Here is a 24565-nt window from a genome sequence, read left to right as displayed (position 1 = left end):
CCCATCTGATTATGCCAGAATGGTACCTGATGACTGGCAGGTGATGGCCTGGATCTTGTTCTTCCCATTTAGCTGACTTCTCAGGACTTGTCTCACTCTTTGAAGGTATTTGGCTGTAGTTGTCCTCAACATCTGCTATGTTACCTTCCAGAAGTATGATCCCTCCAGTTCTGGCTACTTTTCATCTCCTCGTAACCATCCAGCCACACTTATCCAGTCTAAATGACATTCCAATGTCACTGCAGTATATCCTGGTGAGATGGATTAATGAGTCCATGTCTCTTTCACTTCTGGCATACAGATGTCATCAAGTGGTTGGTGTATGTGTGTGTGTGTCTGTGATGTTACAGGTAAACACCGTGACTGAGTTTATAATATGAGCCGCAGAAAGCATGAAGTCAGTGGAGAGCAACAGTAGAGAGACTGTGTCAATTTTCATTTTGTTCAGAGACTAGATGTAAAACCTAGATGCACACCTGTACGACAAACATCCAGACCTTCTCAAGGATTTCAAAGGCTGACAGGTGTTAAGTGACTAGTTAATTCCTGTAATGTCCATGAAATAAATAAAGAGTGGTCAAAAATACTACTCTGTAATAGTTATATGCATGCTCATGCAAAGTCCACATAGTTGCAAAGTGCTGAAAGCGTCATCCATTGCCCTATTCAGACGGGATTACATTTACATTTGAGTCCTAGGGTAATTTCTTATGGTCCAGGTGCTCCTCTGTGATTTTATCTCCATCCGGATCTGCCATGTTGGTGTTTTCTCCCTCCTCCCCTGAGAATTACACACTGAATTACCTGCTGTCTTTCACCTAACTCAGCACTTGTCTGATAGTTTTAGCTCATCCCAGACATAAATCTAGACAGGCGGTTGTCGCCTCGCATTGGAAATAATACATTTTTGCCCGCCACTACTAGCAGTATTTAGTCCCCTAATGTGTGCATCTGCCAGAGACCTTTCCAAATTGAAAAAAGGAAAAAAAACCAGATGCTTGTGAAGAGTTTACTCGAACTGGATGGTAAGTCTTCCATTCTGTGTCCTGCCTGGGAGAACATTATCCACAAGAAAAAGAAACAAAAATCAGTGAGAAAAGTGAGATCCTGCAGGCATATGAAAGGGGGATGATTATAATGGCAGCTACTGGTGGAAGTCATTACTTACTAGTACAACTGAGAGTTTCTTAAAGATCTCATGTTAGATGCTGTTAAACAAAATGTAACTGTAGAAAACACATTGAATGTGGAAAATACAGCATACTAGAAACACTCAACTGGAATCCCATCCAGATGCATAAGTTTCATCACAGAGGAGATGCGTAAAATGCTTCATTTCAAACATTCCCTTAATAAACGAATCCAGTCTGAATATTCCGCAGGAAAGATTTAGGATAGGTTACAGGTAACTCAACAGTTTGAGATTATGCTGCAATTTTAGTTAACATGGCTCTTATCATTTAACCTTGAGTGCCATTGCTTTAATTTATTAATGCATTGTTGTCATTGTTTTGTATTGACTGAAAATGTTGTCAGGGTTTGAAATAAAGCATAAAGGTATTTGAAAATGTTCACCCTCCCTTTTTTGGAAAAAGTATGGAAATTTAACACTATACTGTTGTATTGTTTCAGTATCAAAATTCATGACTTTATATTAAAACAAAAATGTTGGTATTGTGACAACACTACTGTACACATAAATGTATGAATGACCTTTAATGACCTACAGCTGCTAATCACACAAGGGCGCATCCAAACCCAACTTTACGTTTGGATTAACATAAACCAATTCATACCCATGCTAGGTGCTAATAGATTGGATGTGGTGGATTATAACAGAAAAGTGTGCTAAACAGTCAAGTTACAATTCTTATACATTCTAAGTAGCTCACCAGGTGAAATACTATATATATATATATATATATATATATATATATATATATATATATATATATATATATATATATATATATATATATATATATATATCAACTGAACCATCTCCAGTTTAGTCATTAATATAATATAGTCATTAATATAATATTATATTAATATTAGTAGTAATAGTATTAATATTATTATTAATACTTAATAATAATATTAAAACCAAGATTCTAACCATAACCTACTTTTTAAATCCACCAACTGAATTCTGATATTTTTCAATTCATGGCTCACCCTAAAAACAAAAAGTTGTCTTAACAAAATGAATGAAAATAATAGGACTACCAGATCAATTTCTCCTACTTCTTATTTAAGCAGCAGGAAGAAAGTTGTCACTATTCCCAGTGATTTGGAATTGCTTTCTCCGTAGCAATTTGTCCTATCTAAAGGTCTCAAATTTGTACCTACTAATAGTACCAACTACTAATGTATTTAAAGTCCATTATTGACACTAACGTTTTGGGTTTTTTTGCATTTAAGACTACATGATGATTTTAATAAAAATGGTCAGGATACTTTACATACATGTCATGACACCCATGGAAACTTTGACTTATCTAAATATAACTCGGCCAAGTCTTACTGGACACCTCCTTCAGGGGATTTGGAAGGACTCTATTTTTATTTTAATAGCTGTGAAAGAGAAATTAGAAACATACATTTCTGCACACCTACTAAAAACGTTAAACTACCAAAGGAAGAATACTCTTCGCTTAAAAAAAAAAAAAATGAAGTGATATTTTCATTAAACCAGCTGATATGGGTGTAGCTGTTGGTGAAAATAATTTCTAGTCAATCCACTATTAATCATGCCATTTCAGCAGGACACCTCCCTGATTCTACACAAAATCTTGTTGTAGATAATACTTGCTGTAACTTGTTTCTATCTTCACCCTAAAATTCATAAGGAAAACAATCCCGGACATCCTATTATATCTAATTTATTTCCTGCCTTACAGAAATGATATCCCAGTTTCTGGAGGACATTTTTCAACTAACTGTTCAGTCCTTACCTACATACACTGAATGGCCACATTTTAATAGACACCAGCCCTTTCATGGAGCTTCTCTGTATGGAACACGTGACCCCAGAAAGCATCATAGAATCATGTGAGCAAGTTTTCCATGGATCAGTTTCAGTAGGCATCCACATCAGAATGGGAAAATTGAACAAACTGAGGGACTTCAAATGGGGCATGGCCATCGGTGCTAAACCAGTGTTAATGCTGTTGCTGTCTAAAGGAAAAAGAAAGGCAACACTCCAGTGGGCACAAAAAAAAAACTGGATCACTGAGCAGTGGAAAAACATCACCTGGTCGCATGAATCCAGATTTCTGTTGCGCCATGCTGATGGGAGGGTCAGGATTTGGTATAACATCTTAATGAACCCCTCCTGCCAGACACCAACAGTGCCGGCTGGTGGAGGTATAGTAATAGGAAGCTATAGTAGGGAATGTTTTCTGGGCACACCCTGGGTCCTCTGATACCTGTGGATGGACGTTTGGACAGTAGGACCTTCCCAAGTATTGTGGCTCACCATACCACAATAGTCATATAGTCGTGGATTGGTTCCAGGAACATGACAGAATTTTCCTTGCTTCCCTAGTCTTCACAATCCCCAGATCTTAATCCTATAGAGCATCTCTGGGACAAGGTAGAACAAGCTGTTCAGGGCTGTCAGTACTGCCATCTAATTTGCGGTAACTGCAAGAAGCCCTCCTATCCACATAGGTCAAGATTCCTGCAGAACGATTTCAACACCTAATGGAATCTATGCTACAATAAACTGCTGCAGTTCTGCATGCTGAAGGAGGTCTAATGCACTTCTAAATGAGTATCTGTAATAAAGTGGCCATTCAGTGTATGTTAAAGACTCTTCACCGTTTCTACAAATCCTAGAATGACTGAAAGAACAAACACTACCAACCAACTCCATATCTTTTTCAATGGACATTATAGTTTAGATACGGTCATCCCTAATGAAGATGGTTTGAAAGTTTTAAAACATTTTCTTGATGCAAGACCTGAGAAGAACACACCAAAAGACAGTCGGAACTTGTGCGAACTTTAAATCATTTCACATTCGACTCCTCAGAAAAAACTGTTACTATGGGTACTAAAATGGGACCATCCTATGCACACCTCTTTGTTGATTTTACTGAGAAACCTTTTTTAACAATGTACTGGACCTGTACCCTTAGCCTAGTATACATTGTTGACAATTTTGGTACAACTACACATTTGAAGCACTCCAAATGTTTATTTCTTCTTTCTCCTCATTCCACCGAGCTCTGGAATATACATGGAATATAGCACATCCTGGCATGAGGATAGCCATTTTAGATGTTTCATTTGAGTCTGCCAATTCTTGTTTAAGTACCACAACCTATTAAACCTATGGATTCTTATTCCTATTTGCAGTACAACTCTTCACATTCCACGGCCTGCGATAAAAAGCCATCCCTTCCTCACAGCGATTAATACTTAAGCACATTTGCAGTGAGAATGAAGTCTTCCCCCAGAAAACTATGGAAATGTGTGAATACATTGATAAATGTGGGTTTCGTAAGGACGTTATATGAGATCATGATACCTTTGCTCGTGTTTTACCTGTTCAGAGAATGGAGGTACTGACCTGTATTTTTAGGACAGCAAGAATTCCATTGATGCTGACTTATAAATCCTACATCCTCCACAGCGGCTGCTGTTGAACTCTGGAAGCTGCAGTCTTTGGAAACATGCTGGCATTTCTCCACAGTTCAGCCAGCCTGGAGCAAAGCAGCTCTCTTCGGCACGCTGTGCCCCAGCTGGGATGCTGCCGGCAATACTTGTTGTTGAGTGAGGGAGGCAGTCAAGTGGGTTTGCACTCAAAGAGCTCCACAAATGCCTCTGGGTTGTCCCGTGCACTGATCAACAGCTGGAGCGCTGGGAGGCTGCAGCAGACTACAGAAGGTTTGGAGATCCTCTGCTTCCACCTTCACAACAGCCTTGAAGGAGAGCAGAGGAACAGTTCCTGCTGGAGGATGAGGAATGCCTAGTGTTGTGCATGTTTCAGGCTGGACTTCCTGGACTGGTTTACCTCGCATAGTGGGGATGATTCCCACTGTACCCACTGTAGGAGACTGAATGAGGGGAGGGCCGGAAGGACAAGTGAGGAAGGAGTAGCACGCACAAATCGTTTTAATTTAGCAAAAACACCACCACCAAGCTAAAAACTCAGCCTTTCTCATTCAGAAGAGATCATTCACTTTGTAGTCAGGCTCTGAATGTGACCCTTTGATCTTTCTCATGAATTACCTCTCTTCCACAAATCACCAAATGTGTACATATCTCCATTATGGTACGTATGGTGTCATTTTACAAATATCCATAAAGCAGCTTTTTCTTTTTCTTTCTTGGTATCCTCTAAATAAGTGAACAGAGAATATATGACAGCATGCTTAACTGAATATGGCCCTAACAGGCACCTGCAGTGCACAGTTAATGATGTCCCTGCACCAACATGCCTGGTTTAATCCATTACTGAGGCCCTGATGTGTTGGAGCAGCCTCAGGTAGCCCAGTGAAGGAAACAGAGTTGATCTAGGCTACCATCAGCTAGAAGCAGATGTGACCAATCGTGATGACCCACTGGTTCACCCAGGAATGCACATGTTTCTCAGTGTTAGACTTAACATTTCAATTAAAAAAGAAAAAAAAAAATAAGAAGAATTTTAAAATAATTCAAGAATTCATGTACCTACATTTTTTCCTGCTCAATACAAGAAAATACAGGTGTTCTGAAGCAGAATAAACAAGAACAAGCAGAAACACACAAAAAATGGATAATAAAATAAAATGCACATTATTTAAAATAAGATAAAATGTAAACCAAACTGTGATGTGAATCTCATTCCACTGTGTAATTTTCCTTGATAAATGTTTTTTTCTGTAGTAGTTCCAAGACAGTTATTGTTTTAGATAGATAGATAGATAGATAGATAGATAGATAGATAGATAGATAGATAGATAGATAGATAGATAGATAGATAGATAGATAGATAGATAGATTCGATTCAATTACCGACAACAAACAGGCATAGCACACAACATAATTAAATATTAAAAACCCATAAGACACCACCCAAGCAGTGCGAGTCTGTACACTATGTAATCTGCAGCTAGTTTCCTGAGATGTATGGCAGAATACCAGCACCAGTCTTGTTTGAGGGAGCAATTGCGCCTATGATAAAAGTATACATCCTGCAGACCGTTTTACTGCGGCAGCAGCAAAAACGTGGCCCAGAGGGATGCCACTCAGAGGCTTTGTGCAGAATGTGTGGGGGGGTCATGCAAAATGCCCTTTAGTTTTCTTAAGCGTCTGTAGATCGCGGTACGTGAACACGCGATGACACTGTACACCAACAATTTTTTTTTTAAGTATACACATGCTTCCTGTCTTTAAGGAAAATACAGTGTTTATAAAAAAAGAATAAGCCTTTAATGGTATTTTCTTGCTACATATATTGCAACTTGTGCACAAGGGTGGACTTTCTTGTTTCTGTCTTGAATAGGCACATTAAAACTGCATTTTGCAGTTCTCGTCACAATATGTTTCTGAACGCAACATACTGTTTATAGTTACTGAAAATACAGAAAAATAGAGTTAACTCAACGTTTCCTTATTATGAACCATGCAACTGAGGGATGGCCATATGGACTGCCACTGGAGGGCTTGCTTGCCTGGGGCGAGGGAATCGCACTAGGGAGCCAATAATTCCATGACGGCGTTGTCAACATATCGTTAGAAATCACTTGTGCGCAACGCTGCAGCCGTTCCGGAGACATGGCGATGCGCCCTCGCAGGACCTTCGTTACGCCCCCTGCTGTGTGATGCGTGAAGGACGCAAGACAAGTTTCACAAGCCCGACTGACTCCTCTGAGCGCTGCGTGTCGGAACGTGTCCCCTGTGCCACGGAGGGTTATGCTTTCTGTAACGGATTGCGCGTGGTTATACTGGTCTAGTCTGGCAGAATGAGCGGCACAGCGAATGACGCGGAGCAGCGCAGCTTTCGCCTGGAGCATGTCAGGAGCACGCACTTACCGGGCAAAGCGTCGCCGAAGGTGGACAGCCGCTCGGTCTACAAGGACGCACCGAAAGTGACGGCTAACGGGGTGCATGACATTGAGGACAGGATTTTACGAATGACGGGTTATTATGGCTACTACCCTGGATATTCTAGCCATAGAAGTAAGTACCGGAACCACACGAACAACTGGTGATCAGAAAGAGAGATCCAAGCATGTTTTCGGTCATCTTGCGCCGAGTAATTTTACGTTAGAACCGACAGCTCTTTGCAGAGGACTAGATGTACCGAAGGGCTTTAAAACGCAACGGCGCATTTGGTGTGATCTATGCTAGTTTCTGTGCGTAGATTTCGGAGAGGAGGGGTGGGGGTTGCATATAGCTGGTGGTTTAGGTGCAGGTGGCGTTAATGGTGCTTGTGTGTGTATGAGGGTTGGTTGTGTGGCGCTTAACTGGATTCTACTGAATTAAAAAGATAGGTGATTCAAAATAGATAGTAAAGAAGCCGAACTTCCAGCAAAACTTTGAACTTGGCTTTATACGGATGCCAAGCCACATGCTTTCTTATCGATTCTCTATGTTCTTGACCAAGGTCATGAATGACAGTTTAATGAGTTATTTACGGTGGAACATTGTACCTGGCACTCTCCGTGGTCAACTGGTGATACCCAGTCAAATCACCAGGTTTGAAATGAACTGCAACAGTGTGTAATGAACTCCTAGAGCGCGCCTCTGTAAGTAGTGGCCTGTTTAATATTACTGGTTTATTCTGGAACACCTGCTAAACTACAAGACGGCTCGGTCTCTTCACTAAGAGGGTAACACACAAGAACTATAACTTTTAAAAAGAAGGAAATAAACTAGAAAAGAATACATAATTCATTACCTACGTACTGTTGGCTGATAAGAACTACACGCTATTGCTTGATATTCTGACAATGTAGAGCTCCTATGCTACATGCAGAACCATGCCATACAAAATCCAGAGGTGCAAGTTTTTACTTGAGCAAGCAACAAACTGGCTGGTTTCACCAGCCGCACAGTGGCAAAGCCTGGAAAGAAGCGAGGTGTTCCCAGTCTCTGGTGCGCCGTTGTTGCACCATTGCAGGACGCGACTTCATAAATCATGTGCAATAAAGATCGCGGCGCGCGTGATATTGATCAGCGTCCATAGGCCCGTAGCTGTAACGCCGCGCGCTGTAATGCCTCGACGCACTCAGCGCATTACGTAAGAGCTCCATGCGCCGCAGTATAGGACCGAAAGGACCGCGTGGAGGACCTAAAGGTGTTTGCACAAGGGGAGCGTTTAGAGTTCCTCCCGAGACGGTTCTTCTCTGGCAGCATTATGGCGGGCGGAAACTGCATTTCGCGCTATACGTCTTATGCTGTCCCGCTTCCAATTTCCAAGTAAATAGCAAAGCAGAAAGTGATTTTAAAACTCACACATTTTTGAAAGTTTGACACTTTTGATGTATATGGTCGTAGTTAGTGCGTTTAGGATCTTTTGATTCTGAAATTACACCCACTCATCACAGCTGTTCAAATATGAGCTGACGGTACTTTAAAAAAATGTGAAATACTGTGCAATAAGAGAAGACAGAAACCCTTACTTATAGCAATTGCAGTTCCTTACATACATTGTTCTATTAACAGAAATCGCAAAAACGAGGCAGTTTAGAAATGACTCGTCAAATTTGTGTTGTAAAATCACATACTAGTTGTTACAAATGTAGAGCAGCAATACCCATTAGTGTACTTTTCGTGGTTAACATTTATTAATCACCAAATATGAAGTGTCTTTTCAGATTTTGTAATTTTTTCAGTCTACTGTGATATTTTGTAATATTTTTTCAAATCATATTCATCGTATGGAAGAAACAGTGGTAATCCTGTTCTCGATGTCCCAGTGTCCAACAACTATAATGCACACACGGAATCCACCTTAATCAGACTGGGCTGAAAGCACAAAGGTGGCTGCTACATTAGAGCTCTGGCAAGGACCCTATAAAATGGCAAGAACATACTGATGGAAATAATAGTAATTGGCTGGGAAAAAAAAACAAAAAAAAAACTGAAGGGCAGTCTGTATTCCTTACAATCCGATTAGATATATGCACTGTGTAGAGGAAGCCTCATCAAAGCACTCGTATTGTCTCTCCCTAGACCCCTTCTGCATGTGAGCTATTTTTATCCACAAGCCTAATAGGACGCTGCACTTTTACTTAACCAGAGAGGCACTGTTAACCAAGGACACACTGGGGAACAGAGTCGTCAGTGCAGGCTGCTGACTTAAATAATCGACCCCGAGCCAGCAGAGCTTGAAAATGAACCGGACTGACTTAAGTGTGTCTTAGTGCTTCTTGCATCCGTGAAACTCTAATACACTAGTGATGAAAAATAACCTGAGCGAGATGTGGTATCTGCTTGCATTGCTCTTTCACATATGAATATTCACAAACGCATATACATATAGATATTCACAATTTTCCCAGTAATTGAAAGTACTGAGGAATAAATGTTAATGACGTTGATCTTTGGAACCTATTCTCTCCCCTGCTTAAAACATTTATGCTTTGCCCCTCAGTGATGAATCAGTGCTGAGGTCTTGGTTATCTGTGATCTGACCTGTTTGGTTGCATTGGAATTTTGTCCTTGACCTCCACCAGAGAAGAAGACAAAGCGCAGGTTTATAAGGTACAGATCAACCCATGTCATCCGGGTTACAGTGGCTACGTTTATATCCTCTGCATGCCGATTGTGCACAGTCATAGGCTTATTATTCTCTTTCAAACATGTTAGGGCACTTGGCAACAATATGGATAGGTGTAAAATGACTTAATATCCATCAGGTGTGTATATGTGCTCACGTACACCTTGGCCCTTTCCTGACTAGTAGTGCTTAAGCGTGATAGGGTGAAGAACTACTGCATTACAAACTAACTACAACTCCAAAGAGGACAAAATAAGACCGTCTACATGACAACTTTCACTTAGGAGGATTCATGCCTGCGCAGCTCACCAAGTACAGTCATTTCAGTAGCACCCCCACTGGTGGCTTGACATAACTAGCAGCAATGTCATAACCTGAATGCAGTGAGTGTAGTGTTGTGAAGGATGGCCTCATCATCAGAAACCTACTTACACTGATTACTGTCTCGACAACTCACAAACAGAACAGCACAGATGCCTCCAGGTACTCAGGCTAGTAGTCATTTGTTTGCACTATTCTAAGGAATCATCATAACTGAGTCAACTCATGTAAACAATCAGGATTTTTAATGTTTATTTAGATGTTATAATCTAGACTGAACATGCACTTTATTAGAAACCTTTACTAGAAACACCAACCAGGTGTGCCGTTACACACTGCTTTTAGCCCGTCTGCAACTCTTCATCAGTGGTCAGTCTCTGACCAAATGACCTCTGCTAGCTGGATGTTTTCCAGTGATAGACCAAGCAGTAACACTGACACTTGTAACAACCAGCAGCACTACTGTGTCTAAAACATTCATACCACCTGAGCACCCATTAGTATGCCATGGGTCTGCTGTTCCTATGCTTAGGTAGGTCCACCACCCCAAAGAATTAATAGTGGTCCTTTACAAAGTGACCAGTGATGAACTGAATAAATGCTGGCTAATAAACCGTGTGTAAATGTACATAGTTTGTAAATGTGCATACTAGTCCTATACAGGTGTACATAAAGTGTGTGGTGAGTATATGGATGTAGACTGTGAGACACTGTTTTCAATGAGCATTTCAGCACAAAGCTATGAATAACCATATGCTGTTTGCCACAAATAAACAGAAAGAGTTACTTTAGCACAATCAATTAAAAACCATTTAGAAATTGTCTGTAAGTTGTAATGTAATGTCTTACCCACAAGATGGCAGTGTCTCCATTTTTCAGTCCAATACATTTCACCTATTCAAAGCTATGTCCAGAATACAACTGTTCCCTCAACTTTGACACTATGAGAAAGTGCTAGTCTTTTTCTGTGCTGAACAGATCCTAAAGATTGACTGTTGAAAAGCTCAGACAGAGAAGATATTTATTTTCCAAGCCACTGATAGCTGGTGAGCCTGTGCTGAGATGTCACCAAACATCTATGCAAATCACTCATCGCCTCCAGGCTCGTGGGTCCCTCTCGACGTCTTAGTCGAGTAAGTGGGCATGAAGTGTGCGTAACACATTCAGTGTGTGGGTGTCCTCTCCATCTTTCTCCTCTCTCGTCTCCTGGAGCGCTGCTTAATAGATATGTACAAAAGGCAGGTTGGATCTGTGGACAATAGTGGAGGAACATGGAACTCATCTAAATGACAAAGGATGCGAATGGGGCCCGACAGCAGTGAGGCATTGGGGCAGCAAGCAGGGGCTCAGCCGTTGCTATGGCGGCGTGGGGGTACAGACACGACACGTGTTTAGAATCACAGGCCATGACAGGTCTCTGTAGGCAGTGTGTATGTGAGAGAGACAGACAGACAGACAGACAGACAGACAGACAAACAGACAGAGATGGATGGATGGGGTAGTCCTTCTGCAAGTTTGTTCCTGATAACTTGAATGTGTATCCCAGGTTTGCAGCATTAAGAACTATTAATCATAGGCCAGCAGTAAAAATACACTCCAAGTACATAGCATAAAAACGCAAAAACATGGATGAGTGTGTTTTAGTTTAAGATCACAACTGTAAATTCATAAAATACTGATATAAAATGTGCATTATGAGGTTGTTGCACTTAAGCACTTTACAGTTCTCTCTGAGAGAGAGAGAGAGAGAGAGAGAGTGTGTGTGTGTGTGTGTGTGTGTGTGTGTGTGTGTGTGTGTGTTTAAAGGATTAAGGAGGAGTCACTGTGACCCTGATATAGAGGCACAGTGGCTGGCATAATTCATTTCCTGGCAGAGCATAATCATGACTTCACTGCTCTCACGGCATGGGGTTGGCACATGCCCACTAAGCTGTCTGGCTCTCTGTTCAAAGCAGCCTGTGCTCTCCAGCAAAAATGTTTGTGAAACATGTATCCCATGCTCTCGCGACGTACCATTAAGACTGAGGTGAGAGGTGACCCATTTCAAAGAAAAAGAGCTTTCTGTTATGTGTCTTACACCAATCTAACACTGAAAGTGTGAAACGAAGACGGAGTGAGAAACAGAGGAGAGAAACAGAAGGAGAAAGAGAGAAAAGTGTAGGGTGAATACTCACAGAGGTAAATGTGTTTATACTTAGGCATATGCCTGTAATATCACTCCCGCTGTGGAGTCTACTGGGAGCTAATTGCAGCATCGGTACCAGTGTGTTGTTACATGGCTGTCAGACTCATCGAGTGTGTGGCTGCTGGAATGTGCACCGTTAAGGGCCTGGCCGTGATGAACCGCAGACGGAGTTTTCTGACCAGCATGGCGCTGTGTAACAGGAACCTTCGCCCCACTCCACCCCCCCACAGGAGGGACAGGTCTGGGCCCGGTCAATGCTCAGCACTGACTCTGGCCACGGACCACCGGAGTCCTCCACCCAGCTGAGTAGCCCTTTCCAGTCCAGTGAACACACAGCTACACCACAGCGACCCCACCTCCGCTACCCCACAGCTACCCCACCTCCACTACACCACAGCTACCCCAAGTTCGCTAACATAATTTTAACGCGAGCACAGTTGTCAAACAGGCAACAGCAGGGTTACAAGAAGCACCCTGGCTTTCTGACTAATTAGTCTGGTGGGTACATGGGAGGTGGAATAAAGTTCTTGAAGCACACAACTTTGGTCATTTAGCTCGGCATCCACGTGAGCCCACTTCTCACAGAAGAGTTATCAGCTGTAATGACTAGACCTGCATCAAATTATCTTAATTAAAGGTTTTTGTTACATTAAGTTATTGTAGGTCTTTTTATACTTATTCTTGTTTAAATATGTTATTGAGCCTAAATACACAGGGATAAAACAATCATTTAAAAAAATAAACATCTATGATCGACACCATTGAAATGACCAAAGCTCATTTTTGAATCTTAGTAAAGCTCAGTAGAGGTACCTCAAATGCCCGACACATTCTGAAAAAATGTGAGGAAGATGGATGTCTGCTTTTAAAAGCACAGGGTTTTCAGATAGGAACCCTCACCAGCAAGACTGCGTGCTTGGCCAGTATAGCAATGTAGTGACACACGAGGACAAGACCTCGATCAGACGTAATGTTGGAGAGCCGTTGATTAGAAGCCAAGGGCGGCTGAAGGAGGGAGAGAGTGATTGGGGAAGAGAGGATTTGGAAGCACACTTTTTGTTTTTTTAACTCTTAGATTACCTCGCCTTTCCTTCCCGGGGGGCCATGTGACCAGGTAGGCGAGAGAGGAACGAGGAGACAGTGGAGGTTGTGTGTGGAGGAAGTGGGGGTGGTAGTGGTTGGGGGGGGTTGAGAAGGGCTAACACAGCATAATTAGCCTGAGCTGCTTGGTTACCTTCCAAACAGAGCGAAGGCTCCAATAAGCAGACAGGGAGGTGGGGAGTAAGAGAGTGAGAGCGAGGGAGAGGGAGATGAAGAGAATGATTGCACCGTTCCCCACACACTTGAAGCCCAGTCTCCCCGGGAGACGCAGGAGAACAGAATGACAGTGCAACTGCGATGCTGAGAACACCGCTGCATGGTAGTACGGTTATATATGCACACTCAGACAGAGGGAGCGAGAGAGAGGTTGAAAGAACGAGAAAGAGAGAGGGAGTTTGAGAGAGGAAGGTTGAAGTCAGTTGACAGTTGGAGTTGGAGGGCGCGCAGTGGGGAAAGTGGGGTGAAAAAAAACCACTGAGAGAAAGAGCTTAACTCACGGCAGAGACGCATGCAAAGATGAAGAGGACCCCTTAGAAGAGTTGAGCAGTGCAGCTCAACACACACACACACACACACACACACACACACACACCTGGTGCTGGGACGGAACAGGACGATGAAGAAACATTCCGCTAGAGTGGCTCCTCTCAGCTCTTACAGCACACAGGTCCTCACCAGCCACATCTCAGAAGGTAAACAGTAGTAAACAGTGTGTGTGTGTGTGTGTGTGTGTGTGTGTGTGTGTGTGTGTGTGTGTGTCTGCGCGCGCTTTGATGTGAGTTTTGACCACCACCACCTCCAACAGAAAAAAAACAAACAAACAAGGAGTGAGGAAGGAGTGAGTAAAGAGTCAGAATGCAGGAGTGTTAAAACATCAAAGGCAACCTGATGTTTATGCTTGTGTATCTTTTTACTTTTAAGAGATGTGTGTATGCAAAAGCATCACCACTATGTTGGTTTACTCAGTCTGAGCTTGTGTAACAGTTTGATGGAACAGTGAATTTTACCATGTTGAAAACCGACGTGGTTACAGTTGAGCTGGACTTTAGGTACTCGTTTCTTAGTGCATTTAGTTAGCACAATGCTATTCAAAATCACTTCGAGACTGGATCTAATGAAGGGAGAAGGACCTGGATATGTTAATGCAGCATCCAGGGATTCAGAATAGGGGTGCCTTAGTAATAACTGCCATCACTGGATATAAACCATAAGTGAGAGCATCTTTACCTTTCCGAATTCAGCAAGGCTAATCTTGAAATGCTACACACCTCACATCCTTGCCAGATGACATTTTTAACACTTTCTAGTGTACCTACTTTTTATCTTCACATAACAGACAAAACCACTTCAGGTTCAACAAACTAACTGTACACACACGAGGTCTTTCTATTCAAGTGGCTGGAACATGCAAGTACCAAAATCAATTAAGCATATAGTCACTTCCTAACAAAAACTTGAAGCCATTTACCAAATGCAATGACAAATGCAGTTAATGCCTTTACAACAGCATTTTATCCCATAGTAATTACAGGGGGCTTATATACATGTAGATATGAACCTCTGTTTCTTCGAATCTAGAGTTTTCCATTCAACCGTCATAAGCAGAGAATGGAGTGAGTTAGAACTGACTGAATGCAGCATCCTGTCAGCGTAGATTTATATTTTACTAACGGGCCTGCGATAGATATCTGGGCCAAGACAGTACTGAGGGAAGCGGAAAATATAGTACTTGTGTGCTTGGCACTGCTCATAGTTCTGTTTCATTACTTCTGCAGGCTATTTTGCTCAAGCGTATTGCAGCACAAAGGTTATATAAAGGAGGCTTGTGGGGGTGCACATACATTCCCTTTTCAGTGTGAAATATGTCCAAAATGTCACATGCACTTTGTGGGGAATTCCACTATTAGTACCTTTAGTTGGCCAGTGCACTGTAAATCATATGAAATCCCTCTTGATGGGAAAGTGGTACAGAGTGGAGGAACTCCAATATCAGGCCTCAGAAAAACAAATCTGAAAGCAAGGGAGGTGAGATTTGATGACTTATGTTTCAATATACATATTATATACATCTTAAAATACAATGCTATAGGCACTGCATTTCGCAAGCTGTTCCAACGATTTTTGTGTTATCATCACTGACTGACAAAATGGTATTTAGCAATACCATCCACACAACTCATTCTCTACAAAAACTAGATTTACTTGTACTTTAAGTCTTTAAATAGCAATTAGTCATACTGCTAGCAGTACTGAAGGATTTCACACTGAGCGTTGTGGCTGAATTTTTAATTCCTTGATCTACTTCTTGTGAACAGCATCTCTGTAAAACACCTCCGGTGGATAACATGGCTGCTTAACCTCTTGCTTCTTTTATCTCTGATGTATGACTGGGTATTTTTCTAACTGCTGACTGATCTTATTGCAAGATGATGTATTTTCACATTGAGATTTATTCTACCGCAGCTCTGGAAGTACAGTGTAAACAGATTAAATCTAATTTGCTGATAACTAGGTATACTTCCAAAAAAAAATCCAACTATAGAGAGCAACAAAAAAAGCTGAATATTATTGAATTGGAAGTGGCATGGTTTGGCCATCATGACACTGCTCCACTGCACGGCGAGATCTTCTGTCAGCGCTCAAGTTGTTGAAATAATTGCCTTCTGAACAATAAAGAGAGGAGACATGTCTGAAGTGTTCTTTTCTAGCAGCAGGAGGCTTTAGAATCATTGCATGTAATATTTCTCTCACTGTGCTCATAAATTGCTTGCGGCTGCACTGGAGCCCTGGTAGAGCAGTAATTGTTAGCATCTGTAAAAGAGTGCAAGTAAATATTGTTAATTAACTGAATGCACAACAGATTTTGACAGATCAGCATGTCAAATACTATGGGAAATCTAATGTTGACTGAACGCTGTCCTTACAACAGCTTTGCAGGCTAGCACTGGGTTTCAATTAGATTCATGTCTAGGAAGCAAAACAGCCAATAGTGTGTGTGCGCGCATGCTGACCAAGTGCACTGGAAGTTAGCAGTGATGGCCATGTCATTTTTTATTCCTAGCCCGGTGTAAATTGATCACGCTCTGTCTGCTGCATAAAGGATCTTGGCTCTGTGCTGCAAGCACCCTTCCCCTTGGCTCAATCTCTCATCACTACTGAATGCCTACGAGGACTGCAGGCTACTAGGACAAAAAATACCATATTGGAATTATATGGCAATGTATTGTGATTGCGATATGCCTTGCAATATATTAAAAATACACTGCACAACCATAAATGTGAGATGTTTAAAGATCATTTCTATGAAAATTGTTTATTTTAGATCTTGTACATTATATGTATGTCCAGATTGTCACCAATATGTCACCAATGTTCCAGAATAGGTCAGGATGCTCATAATATCCTGCCCCCATGTCCACCAAAACCTTTTTCTTTTAAAGCCTTACTTGACTTCTTTGGCTTTCTTCAATTTCAGTATTGCCATATTGTAATAATGATTCATAACTGATATATTGCACAGCCTTATATGTTATTGCATTTGATGAATGAGGACAGATACTGTAGTACCTAACTGCTTGTAAACGCTGAAACGTTCAAAAGAAAACTCCACTGAATTACATATTTCTCACTCTTCTCATTTTGTCTACAGAAAATAAAGAATTGACATGCTATTCAGCAATAACACCATACTTCAAAAAAGTCAATATTTTTAAAAAATAGCATTTAAAAAAATATATATTTTTAAGTAGGCTATTTCAAAAGACAACTAATCAATTCACTTTACTATCACAAGAAAAAACAGGAAGTTCACATTTGCTAACATATCAGTTTTACTGAACATTCTCTCTGTCAGCGCTCTGCCATTATGGCCTCATGTGAAGCACATCGGAATTGCGCACAGGAGACTCACCACACTGGACATGGCCTGGCGGGGAGGAGTGGGTGCAGCCGAGCACGCGCCCATCGTGGAGGTCCTGAGACAGCAGGATGTAGTCTGGCTGAGCCCACACACCACTGGCGTCGGGTTTCGGCGCAGGCCAAGCTATATGAGCTATGTGGCAATGCTGCGCCCCAACTGTTTTAAATACAAGTTTCAGTTTTTAAAATGACACCTACTTTACTGCTTCACCTGCAGGTGACCAACAAACTAACATGAATCGGTTTTGACAATATGAAATATTCTTTTAAAGAGCATTCAAATTGAGGACACTTCATATATATATAAAACCATGGATTTATTAAACGCAATTGCATAATAAAGAGAGAAATCGTCACAAGACATACCTGATGCGCTGATAACCCAGAGAGGGAAAACCAATTATACTCTGCCATCTGTTGTAGGAGAGGAAGGCTCAGACTCCCATGTGGAGACCCCAGCCAGTGAGCCCAATGGAGAGGGCAGCTCCTATCACGCCTGCGCCAACGGGGCCCTGAAGGTCCTAGGAGGCCTGCTAGTGGTACTGTGTGTGTCCTCGTCCTGGGTGGGCACCACTCAGGTGGTGCAGTGCACCTTTACGTCCTTCTCCTGCCCGTTCTTCATCTCCTGGTTCAGCACCAACTGGAACATCTTCTTCTTTCCCCTCTACTACTCTGGCCACATGGTCATCACAAGGGAGAAGCAGACCCCCTTTCAGAAATTCAGGTGAGCAGATGTTCAGAAATTCAAGAGCTCCAGTGGTTTTATGTAATTAATCTAAATTAAAGCTGCTGTATGTGGTTTTTGCCTCTGCATCTTGAGTTGCTATCAGGAAAATATCTCTAAGACTGGAGCAGCAAGACAATAAATTATTACTGAAATATGGAAAATAAATAATAACTGAAATATGAATTTTAAACAAGAATAATTTTTTTTTATAAAGAATACTGAGCCTTGGTATTTCTTTCTAACAGAGAGATTAAGAAGAGAGAGTTTGAGAAAGAAGGGAAGAGAGTGAGTGAGAGTTCTACTTTTTGTGCAGATATATTCAAGGACAGAGTAAAATGTTTTCAAAACAAGACAAAGCTGGAAGAGCCACTCTAGCAACCAAGGCAGAGTGTGAGAACAAAATAAAGATACAAGTCTGAGAATTTCACAGAGAACGAGCCTTTTGGAAAATTATAGGCAATGATAATCTTATGATAAACTACTTGCACAAAGAATGGATCAGAACATAGAAGATCAGCCTAAACATCAAGGGTGCATGCCTTTGGAGAAAAGTAGGGATTTTAAGTCCTTCGGTGGCTAATTCTGGAAGAGGTTTGCAAGAACTACAACACCAAATACAGTAGCCTTAAGGACAAAAACAGGAGGCAGTAGAGGCAGCATAATACTTGGAGTGGTGGATGTCATTAAGAACTTTAGAAAGCAAGCAGGGCTGACCGCTTCTCTCTGTAGGGAGTGCAGCAGGCTGTTTGGTGAAGATGGGATGACGCTGAAGCTGTTTCTGAAGAGGACGGCACCTTTCTCCATCCTGTGGACGCTGACCAACTATCTGTACCTGCTGGCACTCAAGAAGCTCACAGCCACAGATGTCTCAGCCCTTTACTGCTGCCACAAGGCCTTTGTCTTCCTGCTGTCCTGGATTGTACTTAAGGACCGATTCATGGGTGTACGGGTCCGTATGTTTAACGAACACTCTCTCTCACTTGTAACAGCTAACATTTAGAGATACATTTTACTTAAAAAACTTTAAAAAACAACCTGATGAAAACCACATGCTTTTGGTGAATGGGGATGAGGTGTCTTGAGTCAGTAAGATTTAACAACCCAATATTATAAATATGGATCAGCTCTGGAAAAGGCCTCACTTGCCTGAATTATGTGCATTAGGCTTGGTCTACTATTTAGACTAACCAAAATCTTTCTTGTTGTGTGCTACTGCTTCATCTTCGAAATGTGAATATGGATTATTTGCACATATACTTTAATGCATTAAAGTTTTGCAGGTACTAAAAATGAATTCTTATGAATATATCCAGTGATTGGATATTTTACATTTAAAAAGAGGTTTCCTCCGACATCCCTATTTTCAATCCTCAGATTGTAGCTGCCATAATGGCAATCACAGGCATCGTTATGATGGCCTATGCAGATGGTTTCCATGGTGACTCTATCATAGGTGTGGCTTTAGCAGTAGGCTCCGCGTCTACTTCAGCACTCTACAAGGTTAGTACAGCTGGTAAATACCACTTTTCACAAGACTTCTCCTTTTCTAATACCCTCCCATTACACACAACAACTCTCCTCTTCATGCAGGTGCTGTTTAAGATGTTTTTGGGCAGTGCCAACCTGGGAGAGATTGCCCACTTCTTTTCCACCATGGGGTTCTTCAACCTAATCTTCATCTCCTGTGTGCCCATCATTCTCTACTTCACCAGAGTGGAGCACTGGGGCTCCATCTCCTCATTGCCTTGGGGCTATCTTTGCGGAGTGGCTGGCCTGTGGCTGGGTGAGCGAACCTAGCCTGTTCACAAGATTACCAGAATGTGGTCAATCTATTTTTTCACCATCAACACAATTTGACTACTCTGTGTGGAGAGCACTGAACATGGGATAGTCTCTGGTCCATATAAAACAGTACTGGAGTGCTGAAAAAAGCACTTAATACTTTGGGTTTTAATCATCAGGTTACACTCTGAAGTAGCATTTTGTCACCTCAGCTGTCCTATATGTGATGTTTCAACAAGTGTAAACCCTAATAGTAAAGATGTCCACTTATTTATGGTCTTTTAAAGTTTAAGTGGGGTACAAATTCTTTGGCGAAAGGGCAACATCTACTTTCTCCATGCATTCGGTCAATAGAATAAACGAAGTCTCACTGAAGGTATATTTAAGCACATTTGAATAATTGCCTCCATCTCTTTTTTGCTTTCATTTTATAGTATTCAACATCCTGGTAAATGTAGGTGTGGTGCTTACCTACCCCATCCTCATATCGATTGGCACCTTGCTCAGCATTCCAGGCAACGCAGGTGGGTAAGCTCACTACTGTTTTCACTGAAATGGGGACAAAGCTGTTACCACAACTTACCTACATCTCACCATCCACTTTGTTATTTGCAATGCCATCTAAATTTACCACACGCATGCTGCACATTTACACTGTTCCTATGTCTCTCCGTTTCTCATTTTTCTCATACACACACTATTCAGAAAAAAATCTTGACTGACATTTTTTATGCTCCACTCTACCAAAACTCTTTGCTGCTATAAGCACCAAACCCATTGCACTGCAAATTTGAGAGCTCACCCCCCCCCCCAACATCTCTCCCTCCCCTTAAGTAAATAAACGAAACCTGATCAGCTTTATGCATATTCCCTAACAGTAGCACCCTCTCATAAAAAGGGATGATCCCGTTGCCAAGGCGACACGGAATGCTTGATGAAGGCACTTACCTTTAAAAGCTGTCCGTCAAGGTCAGTGGGTTAATTCTAGTTTGGCTTTTCAGAAATCCACACCAGACACCTTGAATCAGTTGTACTGGGTAGTGAGGTGCAGTATCGAGAATGTATGCCTTTGGGACTTTTGTGCTTGAACTCTAGACAATTTACTGTTCAGGTTTGACTTTGTTTTGTGAACATGTTTTGTGAACATGGCAGATATGACTTTGTACATAACCACTTTTTACAATCTTCTAAGTGTCTATAATTTTGATTAAGCAACAGTACACCAGAGTAGTGGATATACTATATGGTCAGACCATATGTGGACACTCCTGATAATTATTGAGTTCATCTCACACCCATTACAAACAGGTGCATAGATATGCTTGATATAGCCTTGCAAACATTAAAAGCAGAATGGGCCATACTGAAGAGCTCAGTGACTTTAAACGTGGAACGGTCACAGGATGCCACATTTACCACAAATCAGTCAGTGAAATTTCTACCCCTCTAGACCTGCCCTGGTTAGCTAGCTGTAAGTGCTACTAAATTGAAATGGAAGCATCTAGGAAGAACAACAGCTCATCCTCAAAGAGGGCAATACAAACTCAGTGAGCAGAGATGCTTAGTGCTGAAGCACATAGTTCCTGTCCTCTGTTGCCTCACTCCCTACAGGGTTCCAGACTGCATCTGCACACAAGCCTAAGATCACCATGTGCAATGCCAAGTGTCAGCTGGCCACTGGCTCTTGGGCAGTGAAAGTGCATGTTCTGGAACAATCAATCACGCTTCACCATGCAGCAGTCTGAGTTTGACGGATGTCGAGAGAACAGTACCTACCAGAATGCATGATGCCAACAGTAAGGTTTGGTGGAGGGTTTGAGCTAGGCTCTTTTGTTCCAGTGGAGGTTAATGATATAGTACTCAAAGACATTTTACAGGGTTATATACTTCCACCTTTGTGGCCTTTGGGAAGGCCCATTCCTGTTCCAGCATGACTTCACCCCTGTGCACAAAGTCAAGCGCATAAAGACATGGGTTGACAAGTCTGGTGTGGAGCAACTCCAGTGGTCTGCACAGAGCCCTGGCCTCAACCCCACTGAACACCTCTGGTATGAACTGGACCGTCATCCAAATCAGTACCTTAACTTCACAAATGCTCTTTTGACTGAACTGGCACAAATTCCCTCTGACACAACCCAAACACTCCATGTTCTTGTGGAAAACCTTAATGCCCATGGTTGCGGAAAGAGATGTCCAACAAGCTTGCATAGGTGTGATGACCAGGTGTCCACATACATTCAGCAACACAGTCCATATCATTCAAGGACCAACTGAATGGCTATTACTCATTACTCATGTTACTGATATTGAATACACTAACCATTTCAATAGATTAAGTCATGTTATGTAAATATTTTGGCATCTGTTGAATTACCAAACCTTACTACTCTGCTAGTTGTCCATCAACCTTACTGTGAATTCTGAAAAGTTCTAAGGGCTGTACCTAACCAGAACTTAATAAGTAATTAGAAAGTTGGCCTTCATTAAGGTCAGTGAGTACACCTACTCACTTCAATGACATTCCTTTGCTACAGTCTGACAAGTTTCTGCAGGCAATTAAAATGACTTACTGTTTAAGCTCTGAATTAACCGCATCTTCCAGGAAATGAAAGACAGTTAATGTTATCACTGCCGTTCCAGAAATGTACAACTCTTGACTAATTATAGCCAAGGAACAGTGAGAGTAGATAACTTTTGTGGATGAATAAACAAATTAAGCCATTCTGTCAGAAGCAGGATAACGATGTGCAAGCTGCCCATCTAGGCTTGCAGATTCCTCTCCCATTTCTCCCACTTTCTGTCCCTTCTCGCCACTCTTCTGCTCCTGCTCTCTCCAGCCGTCGACGTGCTGAAACACGAGGTGATCTTCAGTGTGGTGCGCCTGTCTGCCACCTGCATCATCTGCATGGGCTTCCTGCTGTTGCTGCTGCCTGAGGAGTGGGACACAGTTACTCTGCGCTTCTTTGCCGCCCTCGCCGACAAGAAGTCCGAGGAGCAAGGCGAGGAGCTCACAGAGTCCAGCGTGCACACGCGCAGCCGGAGCAGGGCCAACGGCGCGGTCTCCATCCCCATGGCATGAGGCCGCTAGCCTCCACGCCGCCTCAGTCCAGACGGGGGACGCGGTGGATATCCACCCAGAGGCAGTGTCCAGGAAACGGATGCTTTTATGGCAGCTTGTGAAGGGTGCTTGGCAGAAGGGAACCACGGAGTAACGTAGCGGAGACAAAGGATTGGGATTCGGATTGGGATTGGGCCTTGTTGTGACAAAGACCACAACATCAGCGACATGAATGCAAGTGGACCTGCTATCACGTTTTCCGCCCTCAAGAGATGTGGGAGGTACAGTTTTGGTTTTTTTGTTTATGCTGAGGAGAAAAGCCTTTCAGAAAAGAAAGATTCTTATTTGCAATTCAGCAGGAATTTCTCACCAAGGGACTAGAATTTCTGTGGCGAACTGGTCTCTTGATTAATAGAAGGAAATGTTCTTTCCCTTTGCACGCCTTAGTCCTTGCTCCCAGCCATGCCTGTTGAAGCCTCAGCCCCCACATGGACTATATTCTGTGAATATAGACTCAGTCAGGGCCAATTTGGCTCGCTGTATTAAAATGAATGCATACAGAGATATACCTATAACACAAAGATTATTTACACTGTATCTAATGGTATCAGACTGTATATAGAGAGGAGAAATATATTATGCTATATATATATATATATATATATATATATATATATATATATATATATATATATGAACAAGGCTCTTTTTTCTTTTTACATCCTCTGGCGCAAAAGGAAGGGGGTACGTCCCCTCCACTTTGACCTTTTACCTCCTGCCCCCTGTTAGTTAATGCGTTGTGTCCTCACATATATTTCCCACCAACCCACACTGTTTCTGGATTATGAGAACATATTTCCATTGGTCACCACTTTGAAAAAGGCCTGTTGAAACATGTGGGGGAATTACAAATCAGGGAAAAAAAAAAGAAAACTGAAAAGGCAACTAAATTTGCTATTTTTCAGAACACCAAAGAGAACAAAAAGTGTGACGTAATTTAAGAAAGTTCTGATTACCATCATTATGTGTCGTGTTAATGTTGGTCAGAATCAAGGAGTTAGGAAGCTAAGTTTACATTTTGCAGTAAGCCGACGTGTGCTGTGCCCAGACCGTCTTTGCTCTTGTGATTGTCTGGCCGGCCAGCTAACTAACTTCAGCGGCCCGTGTTGCCAACTACTTTCAAAGGAAAGTGGCTAACATCTCAAAAAAGTTGCTAAATGTTGCTAGATGATGTCATACACTAATTAGCATATCTGTGATGTCATCTTATAATACTGCATGGTGCCTGGTGTCAGCCCTTTACATCTAGTTGCTTCTGCTACTCTCCAACTCACATGTACTGCATGTACATGTACCTACCGTCCTACTCTGTGCTCAAATGTACTGTGTTTTAATAGAGCCGAATTCCCAATAAAGCTGCTCTCATTTACATTTCTTTCATGTTTCTGTTGTCCAACAACAGGACGAGTATGAAATGGTGACAAACACAGCCCAATAATACTACGATGACCCACAGTCACTTCCAAGTCATTTCCAAGCTGCTGCTCTGCTAAAGTTCTGATTTTATAACCGCAATGTTGTCTGACAAAACCACCATGCACAATTTAAAGACAACAGCTGTACTGTGATTTCGGCTGTATTTAGATGTAAAATACTCATGGAAAAAGTTGGAAGCAACTGAATATCTTTGTTTTCACAGCACACAGTGATAATAGTCAAAATGATAATTATTTTTGTGATACATGATAGTTAAAT

The 24565-nt window shown here is 41.9% G+C and overlaps 1 protein-coding gene across 3 annotated transcripts; it reads left to right on the top strand.

Moving 5' to 3' along the window:
- Window positions 1-6733: 6733 nt before the first annotated feature.
- Window positions 6734-23446, top strand: slc35f4 (solute carrier family 35 member F4). Of its 3 annotated transcripts, none has more exons than XM_027025528.2 (7): window positions 6734-7173; window positions 17667-17967; window positions 18700-18919; window positions 19345-19470; window positions 19561-19753; window positions 20187-20276; window positions 21364-22581. In XM_027025528.2, exons 1-7 carry the CDS (start codon window positions 6957-6959, stop codon window positions 21495-21497), a joined length of 1281 nt encoding a protein of 426 aa, XP_026881329.2. In that variant the 5' UTR covers window positions 6734-6956; the 3' UTR covers window positions 21498-22581. The 3 variants fall into 3 exon arrangements, with proteins under 3 accessions (XP_026881329.2, XP_026881328.2, XP_026881330.1); XM_027025527.2 differs by lacking the exon at window positions 21364-22581 and adding an exon at window positions 22590-23446 and having other exon boundaries at window positions 6735-7173; XM_027025529.2 differs by lacking the exons at window positions 6734-7173; window positions 21364-22581 and adding exons at window positions 13564-14017; window positions 22590-23446.
- The last annotated feature ends 1119 nt before the right edge of the window (window positions 23447-24565 follow it).

The sequence above is a fragment of the Electrophorus electricus genome, chromosome 13 (genome assembly GCF_013358815.1).
Source record: "Electrophorus electricus isolate fEleEle1 chromosome 13, fEleEle1.pri, whole genome shotgun sequence".
Lineage (NCBI taxonomy): Eukaryota > Metazoa > Chordata > Actinopteri > Gymnotiformes > Gymnotidae > Electrophorus > Electrophorus electricus.
The sequence above is the reverse complement of the archived record's forward strand: the minus strand, read 5'-3'. Positions and strand labels throughout refer to the sequence as shown.